The sequence below is a fragment of the Mustelus asterias genome, chromosome 8 (assembly GCF_964213995.1).
Source record: "Mustelus asterias chromosome 8, sMusAst1.hap1.1, whole genome shotgun sequence".
Classification (NCBI taxonomy): domain Eukaryota; kingdom Metazoa; phylum Chordata; class Chondrichthyes; order Carcharhiniformes; family Triakidae; genus Mustelus; species Mustelus asterias.
In genome coordinates, this window is record NC_135808.1 from 134,394,174 (window position 1) to 134,415,691 (window position 21,518).

At 47.5% G+C, this 21,518-nt stretch overlaps 1 protein-coding gene across 1 annotated transcript in view; it reads left to right on the forward strand.

The window, feature by feature from the left end:
• The window catches only part of dnai3 (dynein axonemal intermediate chain 3), a 94,668-nt gene that overhangs the window by 64,645 nt on the left and 8,505 nt on the right, over positions 1 to 21,518 (forward strand). The window contains exons 18-19 of the mRNA XM_078219227.1: positions 2,651 to 2,781; positions 17,617 to 17,821. Coding sequence (XP_078075353.1) covers positions 2,651 to 2,781; positions 17,617 to 17,821 — 336 coding nt within the window. The remainder of the gene's footprint in view (positions 1 to 2,650; positions 2,782 to 17,616; positions 17,822 to 21,518) is intronic.

Consider the following 21,518-nt stretch of genomic DNA (forward strand, 5'->3'; position numbering starts at 1 on the left):
TGCAAGCTGCAAATGCTGCAGGGGAAACCTTGCACACGGGAGGCTTGATAAATTAACTTATACCTACAGAGAGGCAGCGGCGTATTGTCACTGGATTAGTAATCCTGAGACCCAGGGTAGTGCTCTGCGTTAGAGTGTAACCGGTGACAACTTTGTATTGGATGTAATGTGACCAATGGGAACAAGATGTAAGGGTCAGCTGACCCAGTAAACCATGGAACCAATTGCAGAATGATGTAATAGTCAGCTGACCATCTGATTCACTATAAATAAGAAACTATGTGGAATTGTAGGGAGCTTGGAGTGGCCCAGTAGCGAGGCCCCATGTTTGGAGTAATGATGTTTCTTTATTAAACCCTTTCTTTGATTTATAAGTTGGAGTAAGTTTTGTTGTATTTTAATTATCTGCATTTTTGAAGAGTTCCTTCTGAGGAAACACTCTGAGGATCTGGGTTCGAATCCTATCACGGCAGATGGTGAAATTTGAATTCAATAAAAATCTGGAATTAAAAAAGCAATAATGACCATTACCGATTATCGTAAAAACCACCTGGTTCAGCAGTCTGGCCTGCATGTGACTCCAGACCCCAGCAATGTGCTTGACTCTTAAATGCCCCACTGAAATGGGCCTAGCAAGCCACTCAGTTAGATGCTGGTCTAGACAGTGATGTCCACATTGCATGAATAAAAAAACAGCCACTTATTTACTCACCCAGCGAGCAGCTGGTCAGGTATTTTCATGTTTATCTTCCCCGCATTACTCATCTATATGTGACTCCAGATCCACAGCAAGTAGTTAACCCTTAAATGCCCTCTGAAATGGCCAAACAAAACATTCAACATCTATAAAGTCTAAAAGTAACAGTGCCAGGGAGGCGATTCTCCCATCCCTGGTTCCATGAAGAGTGCAGGAGAGCATTCCAGGAGCAGCACCAGGTGTACCTAAAAATGAAGTATCAACCTGGTGAAGGTACAGTACAGGACTGCCTGCGTGCTAAATAGTGAAAGCAACAAGTAATCGACAGAGCTTAGTGATCCTACAACCAATGGATGAGATCTAAGCTCTGCAGTCCTGCCACATCCAGCTGTGAATGGTCATAGAATCATAGAATCCCTGCAGTGCAGAAGGAGGTTATTTGGCCCATCAAGTCTGCACTGACTCTCCAAAAGAGCATCTTACCCAAGCCCATGCTGTGCCCTATTCCTATAACCCCACACAGCTACCCCACAGTTACATTTAGAATGGCCAATTCGCCTTACTTGCACATCTTTGGACTGTGGGTGGAAACCAGGACAACCGGAGGAAACTCCCGCAGACACGGGGAGAACGTACAAACTCCACACAGACAGTGACCCGAGGCCGAAATCAAACCCAGGTCCCTGGGCACGTGAGGCAGCAGTGCCAACACACTGTGCCACCATGCCACCCAACAAATATTACACAACTCACTGAAGGATGAGGCATCACAAATATCTCCATCTTCAATGATAGGGGAGTCCAGGACGTCACTGCAGGAGTTCCTCATGGTAGTGTTCCTGGGCCCAACCATCTTCAGCTGCTTCATCAATGACCTTCCCTCCATCATAGGGTCCGAAGTGGGGATGTTCACTGGTGATTGCACAATGTTTGGCATCATTTGTGACTCATCAGATACTGAAGCAGTCCATGTTCAAATGCAGAAAGACCTGGACAATATCCAGGCTTAGGCTGACAAATAACAAATAACATTTACACCACACAAGTGCCAGGCAATGACCATCTGGCCCCTTGACATTCAGTAACTTTACCATCGCTGAATCCGCAAAGTCCAGGAATCCTGTGGGGAGTAACTCACTCCCTGACTACCCAAAGCCTGTCCGACATCTACAAGGCACGCATCAGGAGTGTGATGGAATATTCTCCACTTGTCTGCATGGGTGCAGCTCCAACAACACTCAAGAAACTCAACACCATTTAGGGCAAAACAGCCTGTTCGATCGGCACCCCATCCAAACATTCACTCTTTACACCACCAACGCACAGTGGCAGCCGTGTGTCCCATCTACAAGATGCACTGCAGGAACTCACCAAGGTTCCCTAGATAGCACCTTCCAAACCCATGACCACTGCCATCCAGAAGAACAAGGGTAACAGATGCATGAGAACACTAGCACCTGGACATTTCCCTCTAAGTCACTCACCATTGGAAATATACCGCTGTTCCTTCACTGTCGCTGGGTCAAAATCCTGGAACTCCCTCCCTAACAGCACAGTGGGTGTACCTACACCTGAGGGAGTGAAGACAGCTCACCACCACCCTCTGAAGGGCAATAAGTGCTGGCCGAGCCAGCAAAGCCCACATCCCATGAATGAATAAATTACACTAGTTGTTTGTTTCTGAAGTCCTGAGAGCGACATGTTGCTTCATATTGATTCCATCCAACTCAGCATGATAGGTTGATAATCAAATTTGAAAATCAGTTTTGTTAGTTGGAGTTAAGTTGTTTGTGAATAGGCTTCAAACAAACTGACCTTCACACGATTGGAACAATAACTCTCACATTGCCTCCAACACAGGCTTTTTCATTTTGAAGATAAAATGTTCAATTCTTTGTCTTTTTTAAAAAGCAGATACATATACATGTATATATGTGTTTATTAATATTACAGCCCCAAGACCAACTCATTGCTACGCAGTGCATGATGGTCCTGTAAACACAGTGCAAAGGTCACCCTTCTTCAGGGATATCATTTTGACTATCGGAGGATGGACATTTGCCATTTGGAAGGAAGGCGTCACTGTGAGTAGTTACCATTTCAACTTTTCTGCTTAATTATTGAAAACTGTTTTCCAGTGTTTAGAACACACCCAACATTTCTCATTCCCCACCTTCCTGCTGTGTACCCATGAAGGGTACCCGTCCCACAGTTCTCATCTGCCAATGGTCTTTCTTAATGTGTGATCAGAGGCAGAGAGTAGCATCAAATTCTCTGTTCAATGACAGACAGACACACACACACACACACACACACACACACACACACACACGCACACACACTCTCACACACACTCACACACACAAACACACACACACACACACACACCGACACACTCACACGCACATACACACACACTCTCACACACACAAACACACACCGGCACACTCACATACATTCATGCACACACACACACACACACACACACACACACACACACGTACACACACACACTCACTCACTCATACACACCACACACTCACTAACACACACCACACACTCACTGACACTCACACTCTCACACACACACACCACACACTCATAGAACATACAACATTACAGCGCAGTACAGGCCCTTCGGCCCTCGATGTTGCGCCGACCTGTGAAACCAATCTAAAGCCCCTCTAATCTACACTATTCCAATATCATCCATATGTTTATCCAATGACCATTTAAATGCCCTTAATGTTGGTGAGTCCACTACTGCTGCAGGCAGGGCATTCCACGCCCTTACTACTCTCTGAGTAAAGACGCTACCTCTGTCCTATATCTATCATTCCTCAATTTAAAGCTATGTCCCCTCGTGCTAGCCATCACCATCCGAGGAAAAAGGCTCTCCACCCTATCTAATCCTCTGATCATCTTATATGCCTCTATTAAGTCACCTCTTAACCTTCTTCTCTCTAACGAAAACAGCCTCAAGTCCCTCAGCCTTTCCTCATAAGACCTTCCCATCATACCAGGCAACATCCTGGTAAATCTCCTCTGCACCCTTTCCAATGCTTCCACATCTTTCCTATAATGCGGCGACCAGAACTGTACGCAATACTCCAAGTGCAGCTGCACCAGAGTTTTGTACAGCTGCAACATGACCTCCTGGCTCCGAAGCTCAATCTCTCTAACAATAAAAGCTAACACACCGTACGCCTTCTTAACAACCTTATCAACCTGGGTGCCAACTTTCAGGGATCTATGTACATGGACACCGAGATCCCTCTGCTCATCCACACTACCAAATATCTTACCATTAGCCCAGTACTCTGTATTCCTGTTACTCCTTCCAAAGTGAATCACCTCACACTTTTCCACATTAAACTCCATTTGCCACCTCTCAGCCCAGCTCTGCAGCTTATCTATGTCCCTCTGTAACCTGCAACATCCTTCCGCACTGTCCACAACTCCACCGACTTTAGTGTCATCCGCAAATTTACTAACTCATCCTTCTACGCCCTCATCCAGTTCATTTATAAAAATGACAAACAGCAGTGGCCCCAAAACAGATCCTTTCGGTACACCACTAGTAACTGAACTCCAGGATGAACATTTCCCATCAACCACCACCCTCTGTCTTCTTACAGCTAGCCAATTTCTGATCCAAACCACAAAATCACCCTCAATCCCATGCCTCCGTATCTTCTGCAATAGCCTACCGTGGGGAACCTTATCAAATGCTTTACTGAAGTCCATATACACCACATCAGCTGCTTTACCCTTATCCACTTCTTTGGTCACCTTCTCAAAGAACTCAATAAGGTTTGTGAGGCACGACCTCCCCTTCACAAAACCGTGTTGACTCTCCCTAATCAAATTATTCCTTTCTAGATGATTATAAATCCTATCTCTTACAATCCTTTCCAAAACTTTGCCCACAACAGAAGTAAGGCTCACTGGTCTATAATTACCAGGGTTGTCTCTACTCCCCTTCTTGAACAAGGGGACAACATTTGCTATCCTCCAGTCTTCTGGCACTATTCCTGTAGACAATGACGACATAAAGATCAAAGCCAAAGGCTCTGCAATCTCCTCCCTAGCCTCCCAGAGAATAAGAACATAAGAACATAAGAAATAGGAGCAGGAGTAGGCCATCTAGCCCCTCGAGCCTGCCCTGCCATTCAATAAGATCATGGCTGATCTGAAGTGGATCAGTTCCACTTACCCGCCTGATCCCTAGAAACCCTAATTCCCTTACCGATCAGGAATCCATCTATCCGTGATTTAAACATATCCAACGAGGTAGCCTCCACCACTTCAGTGGGCAGAGAATTCCAGAGATTCACCACCCTCTGAGAGAAGAAGTTCCTCCTCAACTCTGTCCTAAACTGACCCCCCTTTATTTTGAGGCTGTGCCCTCTAGTTCTAGCTTCCTTTCTAAGTGGGAAGAATCTCTCCATCTCTACCCTATCCAGCCCCTTCATTATCTTATAGGTCTCTATAAGATCCCCCCTCAGCCTTCTAAATTCCAACGAATACAAACCCAATCTGCTCAGTCTCTCCTCATAGTCAACACCCCTCATCTCTGGTATCAACCTGGTGAACCTTCTCTGCACTCCCTCCAAGGCCAATATATCCTTCCACAAATAAGGGGACCAAAACTGCACACAGTATTCCAGCTGTGGCCTCACCAATCCTAGGATAAATCCCATCCAGCCCAGGGGACTTAACTATTTTCACACTTTCCAGGATTGCTAACACCTCCTCCTTATGAACCTCAATCCCATCTAGTCCAATAGCCTGTGTCTCAGTATTCTCCTCGACAACATTGTCTTTTTCCTGAGTGAATACTGACGAAAAATATTCATTTAGCACCTCTCCTTTCTCTTCGGACTCCACGCACAACTGTCCTTGACTGGCCCTAATCTTACCCTAGTCATTCTTTTATTCCTGACATATCTATAGAAAGCTTTAGGGTTTTCCTTGATCCTACCTGCCAAAGACTTCTTATGTCCCCTCCTGGCTCTTCCTAGCTCTCTCTTTAGGTCCTTCCTGGCTAACTTGTAACTCTCAAGCACCCTAACTGAGCCTTCACGTCTCATCTTTACATAAGTCTCCTTCTTCCTCTTCACAAGGGATTCAACTTCTTTAGTAAAGCACGGTTCCCTCGCTCGACCACTTCCTCCCTGCCTGACAGGTACATACTTATCAAGGACACGCAGGAGCTGTTCCTTGAACAAGCTCCACATTTCAATTGTGCCCATCCCCTGCAGTTTCCTTCCACATCCTATGCATCCTAAATCTCGCCTAATCGCATCATAATTTCCTTTCCCCCAGCTATAACTCTTGCCCTGCGGTATATGCCTATCCTTTTCCACCGCTAAAGTAAACGTAACCGAATTGTGGTCACTATCACCAAAGTGCTCACCTACCTCCAAATCTAACACCTGGTCTGGTTCATTACCCAGTACCAAATCCAATGTGGCCTCGCCTCTTGTTGACCTATCTACATACTGTGTCAGGAAACCCTCCTGCACACATTGGACAAAAACTGACCCATCTAAAGTACTCGAACTATAGCTTTTCCAGTCAATATTTGTAAAGTTAAAGTCCCCCATAACAACTACCCTGTTACTTTCGCTCCTATACAGAATCATCTTTGCAATCCTTTCCTCTACATCTCTGGAACTTTTCAGAGGTCTATAGAAAACTCCCAACAGTATCCAAAACAGTATACTTGTTATACAGAGGAACAGCCACAGGGGATCGCTGCACTGACTGCTTCTTACCCCCTCTAACAGTCACCCAAGTATCTTCATTCACTCACACTCACACACACACACACACACTCAGACACACACTCACACACACACACACTCACACACACACATACAGACACATACACACACACACACGTACACACACACACACATGCACTCACACACACACACACACTCACACACAGACAGACTCACACAGACTCTCACAAACTCTCACACAGATTCATATAGACTCTCACACACACACACACACACACACTCACCCACACACACTCACGCAAACACACACACAGGATACACTCCCTCACACACACACACAACACACACAAACACACACATGAACACACACACACACACACACTCACAATACACACACACACACACAATCTCACACACAAACACACACACACGATACACTCTCTCACACACACACACATACACTCACATACTCACACACACACAGACTCTCTCTCACACACACTCACTCACACAGACTCTCTCACACACACACACTCACTCACACATACTCACACAGACTCTCACACAGACTCACACAGACTCTCACACAGACTCTCACACACACACTCACACAGTTTCAGCTCCATATAGTTTAATGCTGTATTGTACTCATAAACAATACCCAGAGAGAAAAGCCACCCCCACCTTGTCTTTTGATTGAATCGGTGAACTGATGTAAAATTGATGGAAATTAGAAAAAGTATTGTAACAGATAATCCCATTGAGTAAAGCTCAGTGATAGAGCGGGGAGAAATTGGGACTGTTCTCCTTGGGGAAGGGAAGGCTGAGAGGAGATTTGACCGAGATGTTCAACATCATGTGGGAGTCGGACAGAGTCGATAGAGAGAAACTGTTCCCATTGGTGAAAGGATCAGGAATTAGAGAGCACAGATTGAAGGTAATTGGCAAAAGAAGTGATGGAAACACGAGGAGAAAGATTTACACCCAGCGAGAGGTTAGGATCTGGAGTTCACTGCTCGAGGGCCTGGGGCGCGGGGGGAGGGTGGGGGGGGGGGGGGGGGGGGTCAACCATGGCTTTCAAAAAGGAAATTGGATAATTATCTAAAAATAAATAAAATTCAAGGTTACAGTTAAAGAGAGGGGATGGGAAAAGGTGAGAATGGACACAAATAGTTTGGAGTAATTGTAAAGTAAAGTAAAGGTAAAGTTTATTTATTAGTCACAAGTAAGGCTTACATTAACGCTGCAATGAAGTCACTGTGAAATTCCCCTAGTCGCCACAGTCCGGCGCCTGTTCGGGTCAATGCACCTAACCAGCACGTCTTTGAGAATGTGGGAGGAAACCGGAGCACCCGGAAGAAACCCACGCAGACATGGGGAGAACGTGCAGACTCCACACAGACAGTGACCCAAGCCAGGAATCGAACCCGGGTCCCCGGCGCTGTGAGGCAGCAGTGCTAACCACTGTGCTACTCAATTGGCCTCCTTCTGTGCTGTGACTCCATTTTCCTGCATATTACGAAACTGTTGATGGTTCTTTGTATTTTTAAAACTGGACTTTATTTAAATGATGTTAAGGTGTTTTTCACCAAAGTGTTGAACGCTGGAAGAAATTCCACATCCTGTTGGTTTTTGTGGAGTTCCAATCTCGGTCTTGTGATTTCCTGTCGCCGTTTGGAGTCCTCGAGGGTTTTGTTCACAGAGCTGAGCTAAATCACAGCTTCACAGGAACAGAATTAAAACCAGATTGAGTTTTGGTGCTTGCGGTACCACTCAGAGCTGCAAAACCTCTCTTTCATCACTGGGACCTGAGTCTGATCCAAACACTAACCCAGCAGATGAAGGTCTCCACGCTCTGCCCCTCTGAAACCTGATAATGGCTGAGATTAACTCCCAATTCAAACTCTTGTGGGCACAAGCTCATGATGAGCTCTGAGCCGGAAAGGTCGTGAGCAGGGTCACGATGGTGAAGAGTAGCAACGCTGCAGAGATATTGGGAAAACCCAATCTTGACAAAACAAACAAAAGCCAGAGGTCTTCACCAGCCTTTCCTTTCTTATCAACCATGGTGTGAGTCCCCACTTCCAGCTGACCATCTAACCCCTGCGACATCAAAATCTTTCAGATCAGCGATGCTGATAGGCTGAGCTTCACTGTGATCTCCTCAAATTGAGGAGTTTATCTTCAGGTGATATCATTGAGATATCCCAGCAGCCAATGGGGCGGAGGAGAGAGAAACTATTTCCCCTGGATGGAGGAGTCCTGAACGAGGGGAAGAATCTTCAGGTTCGAGCCAGGCCGTCCAACGCTGATGTCAGGAAGCACGTCACAAAATTGTGAGGCAATCTGGAACTCTCCCCCTCAAAACAGCTGCTGAGGTTGGTGGGTGCGGGAGGGGTTAATTGGGAATTCTAAATATGACACGTACAGAGTCCTGTGAGCCAAAGGGTATTCAGGCTAACAAAGCAAATGTGGATAAATAAAGCGATGATACATTTCATCCCCGGGTCTAAAGGAATGGTGTAAGAGGCGGGAGAGGCGTAACGGCCTCCTCTTATTCCTGTTATTCCTATTTAACAAATACTAACCTCTGTGGGTAACACCAAACAAATCCAGTGGGAGAATATATTTCCATTGCTTGTGTGCCTAAACATATGGTAGAGTAGACATCACAAGCCTGAGCCACATAGGCAGGATGACCCCTGAACAAGGTCAGAGAGTGACCCCTGAACAAGGTCAAAGAGTGATCCCTGAACAAGGTCAAAGAGTGACCCCTGAGGAGGTCAGAGAGTGACCACTGAGCAAGGTCAGAGTGACCGCTGAGCAAGTTAGAGTGACTGCTGAGCAAGGTCAGAGAGTGACCCCTGAGCAAGGTCAGAGACTGACCTCTCAGCAAGGTCAGAGAGTGACCCCAGAGCAAGGTCAGAGTGCGATCCCTGAGCAAGGTCAGAGAGTGACCCCTGAGCAAGGTCAGAGATTGAACCCTGAGCAAGGTCAGAGTGCGATCCCTGAGCAAGGTCAGAATGCGATCCCTGAGGAAGGTCAGAGAGTGGTTCCTAAGCAAGCTCAGAGAGTGACCTCTGAGCAAGATCAGAGAGTGACCACTGAGCAAGGTCAGAGAGTGACCCCTGAGCAAGGTCAGAGAGTGACCTCTGAGCAAGGTCAGAGAGTGACCCCTGAGCAAGGTCAGAGAGTGACCCCTGAGCAAAGTCAGAGAGTGACCCTTGAGCAAAGTCAGAGAGTGACCCCTGAGCAAGGTCAGAGAGTGATCCCTGAGCAAGGTCAGAGAATGACCTCTCAGCAAGGTCAGAGAGTGACCCCTGAACAAGGTCAGAGAGTGACCCCGGAGCAAGGTCAGTGAGTGACCCCGGAGCAAGGTCAGAGTGCGATCCCTGAGCAAGGTCAGAATGCGATCCCTGAGCAAGGTCAGAGTGCGATCCCTGAGCAAGGTCAGAGCGTCACCCCTGAGCAAGGTCAGAGAGTGACCCCTGAGCAAGGTCAGAGAGTGACCCCTAAGCAAGGTCAGAAAGTGACCCCTGAACAAGGTCAGAGAGTGACCCCTGAACAAGGTCAGAGAGTGACCTCTGAGCAAGGTCAGAGAGTGACACCTGAGCAAGGTCAGAGATTGAACCCTGAGCAAGGTCAGAGAGTGACCCCTGAGCAAGGTCAGAGAGAGAGCCCTGAGCAAGGTCAGAGAATGACCCCTCAGCAAGGTCAGACAGTGACCCTGGAGCAAAATCAGAGAATGACCCCTGAGCTAGGTCAGAGTGACCCTTGAGCAAGGTCAGAGAGTTACTCCTGAGTAAGGTCAGAGAGTGACTCCTGAGTAAGGTCAGAGAGTGACCCCTGAGTAAGGTCAGAGAGTGACCCCTGAGCAAGGTCAGCGAGTAGCCCTTAGCAAGGTCAGACATTCCCCTAATCCCCTCAAAGAATGCAGAAAATTAAACAAGGGTTAACAAAGAACAAAGAACAATACAGCACAGGAACAGGCCCTTCGGCCCTCCAAGTCCGCGCCGGTCCCTGGTCCAAACTAGACCATTCTTTTGTATCCCTCCACTCCCACTCCGTTCATGTGGCTATCTAGATAAGTCTTAAACGCTCCCAGTGTGTCCGCCTCCACCACCTTGCCTGGCAGCGCATTCCAGGCCCCCACCACCCTCTGTGTAAAATACGTCCCTCTGATATCCGTGTTAAACCTCCCCCCCCCCCCACCCCTCACCTTGAACCTATGACCCCTCGTGAACGTCACCACCGACCTGGGAAAAAGCTTCCCACCATTCACCTATCTATGCCTTTCATAATTTTATACACCTCTATTAGGTCACCCCTCATCCTCCGTCTTTCCAGTGAAAACAACCCCAGTTTACCCAATCTCTCCTCATAACTAAGTCCTTCCATACCAGGCAACATCCGGGTAAACCTCCTCTGCACTCTCTCTAAAGCCTCCATGTCCTTCTGGTAGTGTGGCGACCAGAACTGGGCGGAGTATTCCAAATGCGGCCGAACCAAAGTTCTATACAACTGCAACATCAGACCCCAACTTTTATACTCTATGCCCCGTCCTATAAAGGCAAGCATGCCATATGCCTTATTCACTACCTTCTCCACCTGTGATGTCACCTTCAAGAATCTGTGGACTTGCACACCCAGGTCCCTCTGTGTATCTACACCCTTTATGGTTCTGCCATTTATCGTATAGCTCCCCCCTACGTTAGTTCTACCAAAATGCATCACTTCGCATTTATCTGGATTGAACTCCATCTGCCATCTCTTTGCCCAAATTTCCAGCCTATCTATAACCTTCTGTAGCCTCTGACAATGTTCCTCACTATCTGCAAGTCCAGCCATTTTTGTGTCGTCCGCAAACTTACTGATCACCCCAGTTACACCTTCTTCCAGATCGTTGCGGATTACGCTGGCCATAGATTCTGCAAAGTAGCACAAACTATAATTTTATATAACTATAACACTTTATATCCACAAACACTGTTGCCTCACAGCACCAGGGACCTGGGTTCAATTCCAGCCTCGGATGACTGTCTGTGTGGAGTTTGCACATTCTCCCCGTGTCTGCGTGGGTTTCCTCCGGGTGCTCCGGTTTCCTCACACACTCCAAAAGAATGTGCGTGTTAGGTTGATTGGCCATGCTAAATGGACTCTAGTATCAGGGGGTTAGCAGAGTAAATATCTGGGGTTACGGGGATAGGGCCTGGGTGGGATTATGGTCAGTGCAGACTCGATGGGCCGAATGGCCTCCCTCTGCACTGTAGGGATTCTATGATAATCTGGGTTACAAATAGAAACTCACCCGGCTGCAATTCAAATTTCCAATGGGTGAGTTGAGTTTGGTTGTGGATGAGGAAGAACAATTGTTCTGTCTGAACTCTTCCATTCAGAGAAAAAGGAGGGACATTTCCCCCTGATCAGACAATCCACCCATTGTCCAAAAACATTAAACTGCTACAACCTGACCCACAAGCAATGTTCCCGCAAATTACTTTATTGGTGTACAGAGGTGATTTATTTAGGCGTGTGGCCCCATTAAATGTTTTATGTAGCTGTGCATTCACGATGATTTAAAGGGATCGGCTGGTGCATGGCTTGGGAATCTTTTGGACGTTACATGGCTTCAAGGAAGCATTCGCCAGAATGTTACCGTCCCGCCCACCACAAAACCGGAGCGGGTGAGGGGCGGACAATGGGAAGGGTCGTTGACCTCAAGCGGGATTTTACGATTTTGGGCTGAGCTAGGCTGTAAGACCTCTCCCATTGTTCAGAGGTCTGTTCAAGTAGTTGCAGAAGGAGGCCATTCAGCCCATTTGGTCTGCACCGACCACAATCCCACCCAGGTCCTATCCCCATGTATTTACCCGAGCTAGTCCCCCTGACACTAAGTGGCAATTTAGCATGGCCAATCCACCTAACCCACACATCTTTAGACTTTGGGAGGAAACTGGAGCTCCTGGAGGAAACCCACGCAGACACGGGGAGAACGTGCAAACTCCACACAGACAGTGAACCAAGCCGGGAATCGAACCCGGGTCCCTGGAGCTGTGAGGCAGCAGTGTTATCCACTGTGCCATCGTGCCGCCCTTGGTATCTTGTTGGGTCTTGCTGTTACCAGTCACTACCTTGCCTTTCACTATTCTGAACCTGTCTCCTTGCCCTAATTTCAATAGTTTAATTTGATTTTTTTCTTTATTCTTTCACTGGGTGTCGCTGGTTAAGTCAGCACTTATTGACCTTCCCTAGTTGCCCTCGAGAAGGTGGTGGTGAGCTGCCTTCTTGAACTGCTGCAGTCCAGTCCGTGTGTGCAGGGAGGCACATTGAATTCAATACATGAGCAACTTAGATGAATTCACACAACCCTCGACAGGAGCCTCCTCCCAGCACTCTCCATCTCATCCTGTCATCCAATTCCCTTATCACTTTCTCCCTCATGTATTTAATCCACTTCCCCTTAAATGTTTACCTCTTCCACACGAGTTCCACATTCTCACCATTCTCTGGTGAAGAAATTTCTCCTGAAAACCCTATTGGATACATTAGTGGATTATCTTATGTTTATGACTTCTATATTTTTTTTATCCCTACCACAAAAGGTAACCCTTCACTACGTTGACCCTATCAAATCCTTTCTTGATGTTTAAGACCTTTATTAGGTCACTCCTTTTCTTTTCCAGAGACAAGCCAGTTTGTTATAACAGATATTAGCTATAGCAATTCATCACCTCGAATGTGGTCTAACAACTAATAGGTTTTCGGTGCTGGAGGCTACAGTTGAGGAGGAATCAACTGAGCATAGAGAGCAGATCTCTGGGGGTGAGCCGAGTGAGAAAGCTCAGGTGGTTAGGGGCTGTAAAAGACTGGGCCTTGTGATTGGGGACTCCACAATTAAGGGGACAGATAGGAGGGTCGGAACTAAAGGTAGGGACTCAGGGTTGGTGTGTTGCCTACCAGGGGCTGGGGTCCGGGATGTGTCTGACAGGGTATTCAGGACTCTTAGGGGGGAGGGAGATAAACCACAAGTTATTGTACATGTGGGGACACACGACATAGGGAGGATAGGGGAAGGGGATATTAGGCAGGGATTTATGGAGTTGGGGTGGAAACTAAAGGCCAAGACTGACAGAGTGGTTATCTCTGGACTCTTGCCTGTACCACGGGATAGTTTAGAGAGGAATAGGGAGAGGGAAGGTTTGAATTCATGGCTGAGGGGATGGTGCAGGAGGGAGGGGTTCAGGTACTTAAGCAATTGGGGCTCGTACTGGGGAAGGTGTGACCTCTATGAGAAGGATGGTCTACACCTTAATCAGAAGGGGACCAATATCCTGGGGGGTAAATTTGCTAAGGCCATGCAGGGAGGTTTAAACTGATTCGGGGGGGGGGAGGGATCCTGAGTAGTGGGGCTGAAAGTGAGGGATGCATGGATGGGGACTGCAATGCACGGCATTGCAGAGGTGGGGTGGAGCAGGGTTTGAAATGTGTATACTTCAATGCCAGGAGTATTCGCAATAAAGTGGGTGAACTTGCAGCGTGGATCAGTACCTGGGACTTCGATGTTGTGGCTATTTCAGAGACATGGATAGAGCAGGGGCAGGAATGGATGCTGCAGGTCCCGGGGTTCAAATGTTTTAGTCGAAGTAGGGAAGGAGGTAGAAGAGGGGGAGGGGTAGCATTATTGGTCAGAGATTGTATCACAGTGTCAGAGAGGAGGTTTGATGAGGACTTATCTGTTGAGGTAGTATGGGCGGAGATTAGAAATAGGAGAGGAGAGGTCACCCTGTTGGGAGTCTTTTATAGACCTCCTAAAAGTTCTAGAGAGGTTGAGGAAAGGATTGCGGAGTCAATCCTGCTTAGGAGTGAAAGTAATAGGGCAATTGTTATGGGGGATTTTAACTTGACTAATATTGACTGGAATTGTTATAGCTCTAGCTCGTTAGAGGGGTCAGTTTTTGTTCAAAGCGTGCAGGAAGGTTTTTTGACTCAGTATGTAGACAGGCCAACTAGAGGTGAGGCTATATTGGATCTGGTGCTGGGAAATGAGCCAGACCAGGTGCTAGACTTGGAAGTTGGTGTGCATTTTGGTGATAGTGACCACAATTCGGTTACGTTCACCTTAGTGATGGAAAGGGATAGGCATGAACCTCGGGCCAGTGGTTTTAGCTGGGGGAAGGGTAATTATGAGGCTATTAGGAGAGAATTAGGAAACATAGGTTGGACTAGGAGATTACAGGGACTGGGAACGTCCGACATGTGGAGTTTTTTCAAGGAGCAGCTACTGCGAGTCTGTGATAGCTATGTCCCTGTCAGGCAAGGAGGAATTGGTAGGGCTAGGGAACCGTGGTGCACCAAAAAAGTTTCTTTGTTGGTTAAAAAGAAAAAGGAGGCTTATGTTCGGATGAGACGTGAGCACTCGGGTAGTGCACTAGAAAGCTTTAGATTGGCTAAGAGGGAGTTGAAGAGCGAGCTTAGAAGGGCTAAAAGGGGACATGAGAAGACTTTGGCGGATAGGGTTAAAGAGAATCCTAAGGCGTTCTATAGGTATGTCAAGAACAGAAGGTTGGTTAGGGCAAGTTTAGGGCCAGTTATAGATGGCAGAGGGAAGTTATGTGTGGAACCGGAGGAGATTGGTGAAGCATTGAACCAATATTTCTCTTCGGTGTTCACGCAAGGGGACATGAATATAGCTGAGGAGGACACTGGGTTGCAAGGGAGTAGAATAGACAGTATTACAGTTGATAAGGAGGATGTGCAGGATATTCTGGAGGGTCTGAAAATAGATAAATCCCCTGGTCCGGATGGGATTTATCCAAGGATTCTCTGGGAGGCAAGAGAAGTGATTGCAGAGCCTCTGGCTCTGATCTTCAGGTCGTCGTTGGCCTCTGGTATAGTACCAGAAGATTGGAGGTTAGCGAATGTTGTCCCATTGTTTAAGAAGGGGAACAGAGACTTCCCCGGGAATTATAGACCGGTGAGTCTCACTTCTGTTGTCGGCAAGATGTTGGAAAAAATTATAAGGGATAGGATTTATAGTTATTTGGAGAGTAATGAATTGATAGGTGATAGTCAGCATGGTTTTGTGGCAGGTAGGTCGTGCCTTACTAACCTTATTGAGTTTTTTGAGAAAGTGACCAAGGAGGTGGATGGGGGCAAGGCAGTGGACGTGGTATATATGGATTTTAGTAAGGCGTTTGATAAGGTTCACCATGGTAGGCTTCTGCAGAAAATGCAGATGTATGGGATTGGGGGTGATCTAGGAAATTGGATCAGGAATTGGCTAGCGGATAGGAAACAGAGGGTGGTGGTTGATAGTAAATATTCATCATGGAGTGCGGTTACAAGTGGTGTACCTCAGGGATCTGTTTTGGGGCCACTGCTGTTTGTAATATTTATTAATGATCTGGATGAGGGTATAGTTGGGTGGATTAGCAAATTTGCTGATGACACCAAAGTCGGTGGTGTGGTAGACAGTGAGGAAGGGTGTCGTAGTTTGCAGGAAGACTTAGACAGGTTGCAAAGTTGGGCCGAGAGGTGGCGGATGGAGTTTAATGCGGAGAAGTGTGAGGTAATTCACTTTGGTAGGAATAACAGATGTGTTGAGTATAGGGCTAACGGGAGGACTTTGAATAGTGTGGAGGAGTAGAGGGATCTAGGTGTATGTGTGCATAGATCCCTGAAAGTTGGGAATCAAGTAGATAAGGTTGTTAAGAAGGCATATGGTGTCTTGGCGTTTATTGGTAGGGGGATTGAATTTAGGAGTCGTAGCGTTATGTTGCAACTGTACACAACTCTGGTGCGGCCGCACTTGGAGTACTGTGTGCAGTTCTGGTCCCCACATTACAGGAAGGATGTGGAGGCTTTGGAGAGGGTGCAGAGGAGGTTTACCAGGATGTTGCCTGGTATGGAGGGGAGATCCTATGAGGAGAGGCTGAGGGATTTGGGATTGTTTTCGCTGGAAAGGCGGCGGCTAAGAGGGGATCTTATTGAAACATATAAGATGATTAGAGGTTTAGATAGGGTGGATAGTGATAGCCTTTTTCCTCTGATGGAGAAATCCAGCACGAGGGGGCATGGCTTTAAATTGAGGGGGGGTAGTTATAGAACCGATGTCAGGGGTAGGTTCTTTACCCAGAGGGTGGTGAGGGATTGGAATGCCCTGCCAGCATCAGTAGTAAATGCGCCTAGTTTGGGGGCGTTTAAGAGATCCGTAGATAGGTTCATGGACGAAAAGAAATTGGTTTAGGTTGGAGGGTCACAGTTTTTTTTTTAACTGGTCGGTGCAACATCGTGGGCCGAAGGGCCTGTTCTGCGCTGTAATGTTCTATGTTCTATGTTCTAACTCCAGCTACTTAACAGGATAAGTAAAATTTGACACAAGACAGGGTCAATACATCTGAAAGCTCAGCCAGCCTTATTTTATTTATTAGTGTCACAAGTAGGCTTACATTAACACTGCAATGAAGTTACTGTGAAAACCCCCTAGTCACCACACTCCGGCGCCTGTTCAGGTACACTGAGGGAGAATTTAGCATGGTGCATGCACCTAACCAGCACGTCTTTCAGAATGTGGGAGGAAACCAGAGCACCCGGAGGAAACCCACGCAGACACAGGGAGAATGTGCAAACTCCACACAGGCAGTGACCCAAGCTGGGAATCGAACCCAGGTCCCTACTGCTGTGAGGCAGCAGTGCTAACCATTGTGCCACTGTGTCACCACGTGTTGGAAGCAAAGGAATTCGGGGATGAATTTTAAGAGCACAGAGTTCTTTGAGATCTGGGAGAGCTTCCAGAACCTGGGAGGGAGTTAAACACAAGGAATAATATTTTAGTTTTAAGGCAGGGATGGAACCAAGAGGTCAGTGAGTGCAAGGCATTGCCGGTAAACAGGACTTGGTTGGGATGCAGGCAGCAGCGTTTTGGATGTGTTCACATTTACAAAGGGTGGGAGGTGGGATATTAGCCAGGAAACCATTGGAATGCTTGAACCAAGGGTGACAAAAACATTGCAAAGTGTCTGAGCAGCCGACCATCGTCCATGTCTTTATGAGTAACAAATAGAACAACAGTGGCTGGTCTATCAGTAAACCGCCTCAAGTCTAATCTGACAGCTAATGATTGAGTTTATTGTGAATATAACATGGTTTGCTTTCCGATTGCATGTTCAGCTTGGACCTCTCCTACAGTCAGCCTGTGCAACAAAACGCTGCCTAACTGGTCACTGGTCCCTCACCAGACCCGGCGTCATTATCATCGGAAAAGAAGATGGGAACATTGATATTTGGGATTTACTTGAAAAAACGCACGAACCCTCACAGACACAGAATATCACCTCTGTCTCAGTAAGTTGCATCAAACCCTGGATTATCTCAGGTAGGTATCATTTTGTCAAGAATGTGTCTGGATGTAATGTAAAAACAAATTATCTTTATATAGCGCCTTTAACTTACTCACATTTGGAAACAAATTGACTTATTAGTGATAGACAGCATGGTTTTGTGAAGGGGAGGTCGAGCCTTACTAACTTGATCGAGTTTTTCAGGGAAATGACGAAGATGATAGATGAGGGAAAGGCAGTGGATGCTGTCTACATGGACTTCAGTAAAACCTTTGACAAGGTCCCTCATGGTAGACTGGTACAAAAGGTGAAGTCACACGGGATCAGCTGGCAAGATGAGTACAGCACTGGCTTGGCCATAGAAGACAGAGGGTCGCTGTAGAGAGGTGCTTCTCTGAATGGAAGGCTGTGACTAGCAGTGTTCCACAGGGATCAGTTCTGGGACTTTCATTGTTCATAGTACATATAAATGATTTGGAGGAAAATGTAGCTGGTCTGATTAGTAAGTTCACAGATGACACTAAATCGGTGGATTAGTGAAGTGGATTGTTAGAAGATACAGCACAAGATAGACCGATTGGAGACTTGGGCAGAGGAATGGCAGACGGAGTTTAATCCGGGCAATTGTGAGGTAATGCATAATGGAAAGTCCAGTGCATGTAGTAATTATACAGTAAATGGTAGGTGTATTGACAGGCAGAGAGATCTGGGCGTACATGTCCACCAATCACTGAAAGTGGCAGCGCAGGTGGATAAGGAAGTCAAGAAGGCATACGGCATGCTTGCCTTCATCGGTCGGGGCATTGAATATAAAAATTGGCAGGTCATGTTGCAGCTGCACAGAAACTTAGTTAGGCCTCATTGAGAATATTGTGTACAATTCTGGTCGCCACACTACCAGAAAGATGTGGATGCTTTGGAGAGGGTACAGAAGAGGTTTACTAGGATGTTGCCTGGTCTGGAGGATATTAGCTATGAGGAGAGGTTGGAGAAACTCGGTTTGTTCTCACTGGGATGACGGATGTTGAGGGGGTGACCTGATAGAGGTTTACAAGATTATGAGTGGCTTAGACAGAGTGGATAGTCAGATGCTCTTTCCTAGGGTAGAAAAGTCAAGTACGAGGGGACATAGGTTTAAAGTGTGTGGGGAAAAGTTTAGAGGAGATGTGCGAGGCACGTTTTTTACACAGAGGGTGGTGAGTGTCTGGAACGGGCTGCCCAGGGAGGTGGTGGGAGCAGGTACGATAGCGGCATTTAAGGGGCATTTAGACGAATACATGAATAGGATGGGAATGGAAGAATACGGACTCTGTAAGTGCATACGGTTTTAGTTTAGGCATCATGATCGGTGCAGGCTTAGAGGGCCGAAGGGCCTGTCCCTGTGCTGTACTGTTCTTTGTTTTTTGTTAATGTAATCAAATATCCCAAAGCCCTTCACAGGAGCGTTAGAAAATAGGACATTGAGCCTCATAAAGAAACTCCGCCTGACCTGATGATGGAGAGAGGTCATTGGTGACCTCTTCCAAAATGCCAGCATCTGAAAGCGGGGCTGAATAGCCTCTTTCTGTGCAGTGAGTTTCTATGTCATGCTGAAATATTTCTTGCACCAGTTGTTCTGTCCTGGAATGCCCTGTCTGAAAGAGTGCTGGAAGCAGATTCAGCAGGAACTTTCAAACAGGAATTGGATAAATATTTGAAAAAAGGAAATAAATCACAGAGCTATAGGGAAAGGAAACCCTCCAGAAATGTGAGGTCATTAACATTTCTGCTGTCCACGTTGTAAATTACAGAAATTCCAGCATACCCATCACTCCCTGTGCTCACTGCCCAATATATGTGACAATAATAAATCAAATCAAATTGGCTCCCAGTTAACCAATCCCTCAATTGTAAAATTTTCATATTTATTTTAAAATCCCTCCACAGCCCCTCTCCACCCTATCTCTGTAATCTCCTCCAGCCCCTACACCCCTCCATCTCTGTAACCTCCTCCAGCCCCTACACCTCTCCCTATCTCTGTAACCTCCTCCAGCCCCTACACCTCTCCCTATCTCTGTAACCTCCTCCAGCCCCTACACCTCTCCCTACCTCTGTAACCTCCTCCAGCCCCTACACCTCTCCCTACCTCTGTAACCTCCTCCAGCCCCTACACCTCTCCCTACCTCTGTAACCTCCACAGCCCCTCTCCTCCCTATCTCTGTAACCTCCTCCAGCCCCTACACCTCTCCCTACCTCTGTAACCTCCTCCAGCCCCTACACCTCTCCCTATCTCTGTAACCTCCTCCAGCCCCTACACCTCTCCCTACCTCTGTAACCTCCTCCAGCCCCTACACCTCTCCCTACCTCTGTAACCTCCTCCAGCCCCTACACCTCTCCCTATCTCTGTAACCTCCTCCAGCACCCACACCTCTCCCTACCTCTGTAACCTCCTCCAGCCCCTACACCTCTCCCTACCTCTGTAACCTCCTCCAGCCCCTACACCTTTCCCTATCTCTGTAACCTCCTCCAGCCCCTATACCCCTCCATCTCTGTAACCTCCTCCAGCCCCTACACCTCTCCCTATCTCTGTAACCTCCTCCAGCCCCTACACCTCTCCCTACCTCTGTAACCTCCTCCAGCCCCTACACCTCTCCCTATCTCTGTAACCTCCTCCAGCCCCTACACCTCTCCCTACCTCTGTAACCTCCTCCAGCCCCTACACCTCTCCCTACCTCTGTAACCTCCTCCAGCCCCTACACCTCTCCCTACCTCTGTAACCTCCTCCAGCCCCTACACCTCTCCCTATCTCTGTAACCTCCTCCAGCACCCACACCTCTCCCTATCTCTGTAACCTCCTCCAGCCCTTACACCTCTCCCTATCTCTGTAACCTCCTCCACCCCCTACACCCCTCCCTATTTCTGTAACCTCCTCCAGCACCAACACACCTCCCTATCTCTGTAACCTCCTCCAGCCCCTACACACCTCCCTATCTCTGTAACCATCTTCAGCCCCTACACCCCTCCCTATCTCTGTAACCTCCTCCAGCACCAACACACCTCCCTATCCCTGTAACCATCTCCAGCCCCTATACCCCTCCCTATCTCTGTAACCTCCTCCAGCACCTACACCCCTCCTTATCTCAATAGCCTCCTTCAGCCCCTACACCCCTCCCTATCTCTGTAACCTCCTCCAGCACCTACACCCCTCCTTATCTCTGTAACCTCCTCCAGCCCCTACACCCCTTCCTATCTCTGTAACCACCTCCAGCCCCTACACCCCTCCCTATCTCTGTAACCTCCTCCAGCACCAACACACCTCCCTATCCCTGTAACCATCTCCAGCCCCTATACCCCTCCCTATCTCTGTAACCTCCTCCAGCACCTACACCCCTCCTTATCTCAATAGCCTCCTTCAGCCCCTACACCCCTCCCTATCTCTGTAACCTCCTCCAGCACCTACACCCCTCCTTATCTCTGTAACCTCCTCCAGCCCCTACACCCCTTCCTATCTCTGCAACCTCCTCCGGCCTCCTACAATCCACCCTACTTCAGTAGCCTCCTCCAGCCCTGACATTCCTCCCTATCTTTCTAACCTCCTCCAGTCCCGCAACCCGACAAGATCTCTACACATCTCTAATTCTGCCCTTTTGCACATTCCTGATTTTAATCACTCTGCCATTGGCAGCGATGTCTTCTCTGCCTGAGCCCCAATTTCTGAAATTCCCTCCCTAAACCTCTCCCTCCTTCTTAAAC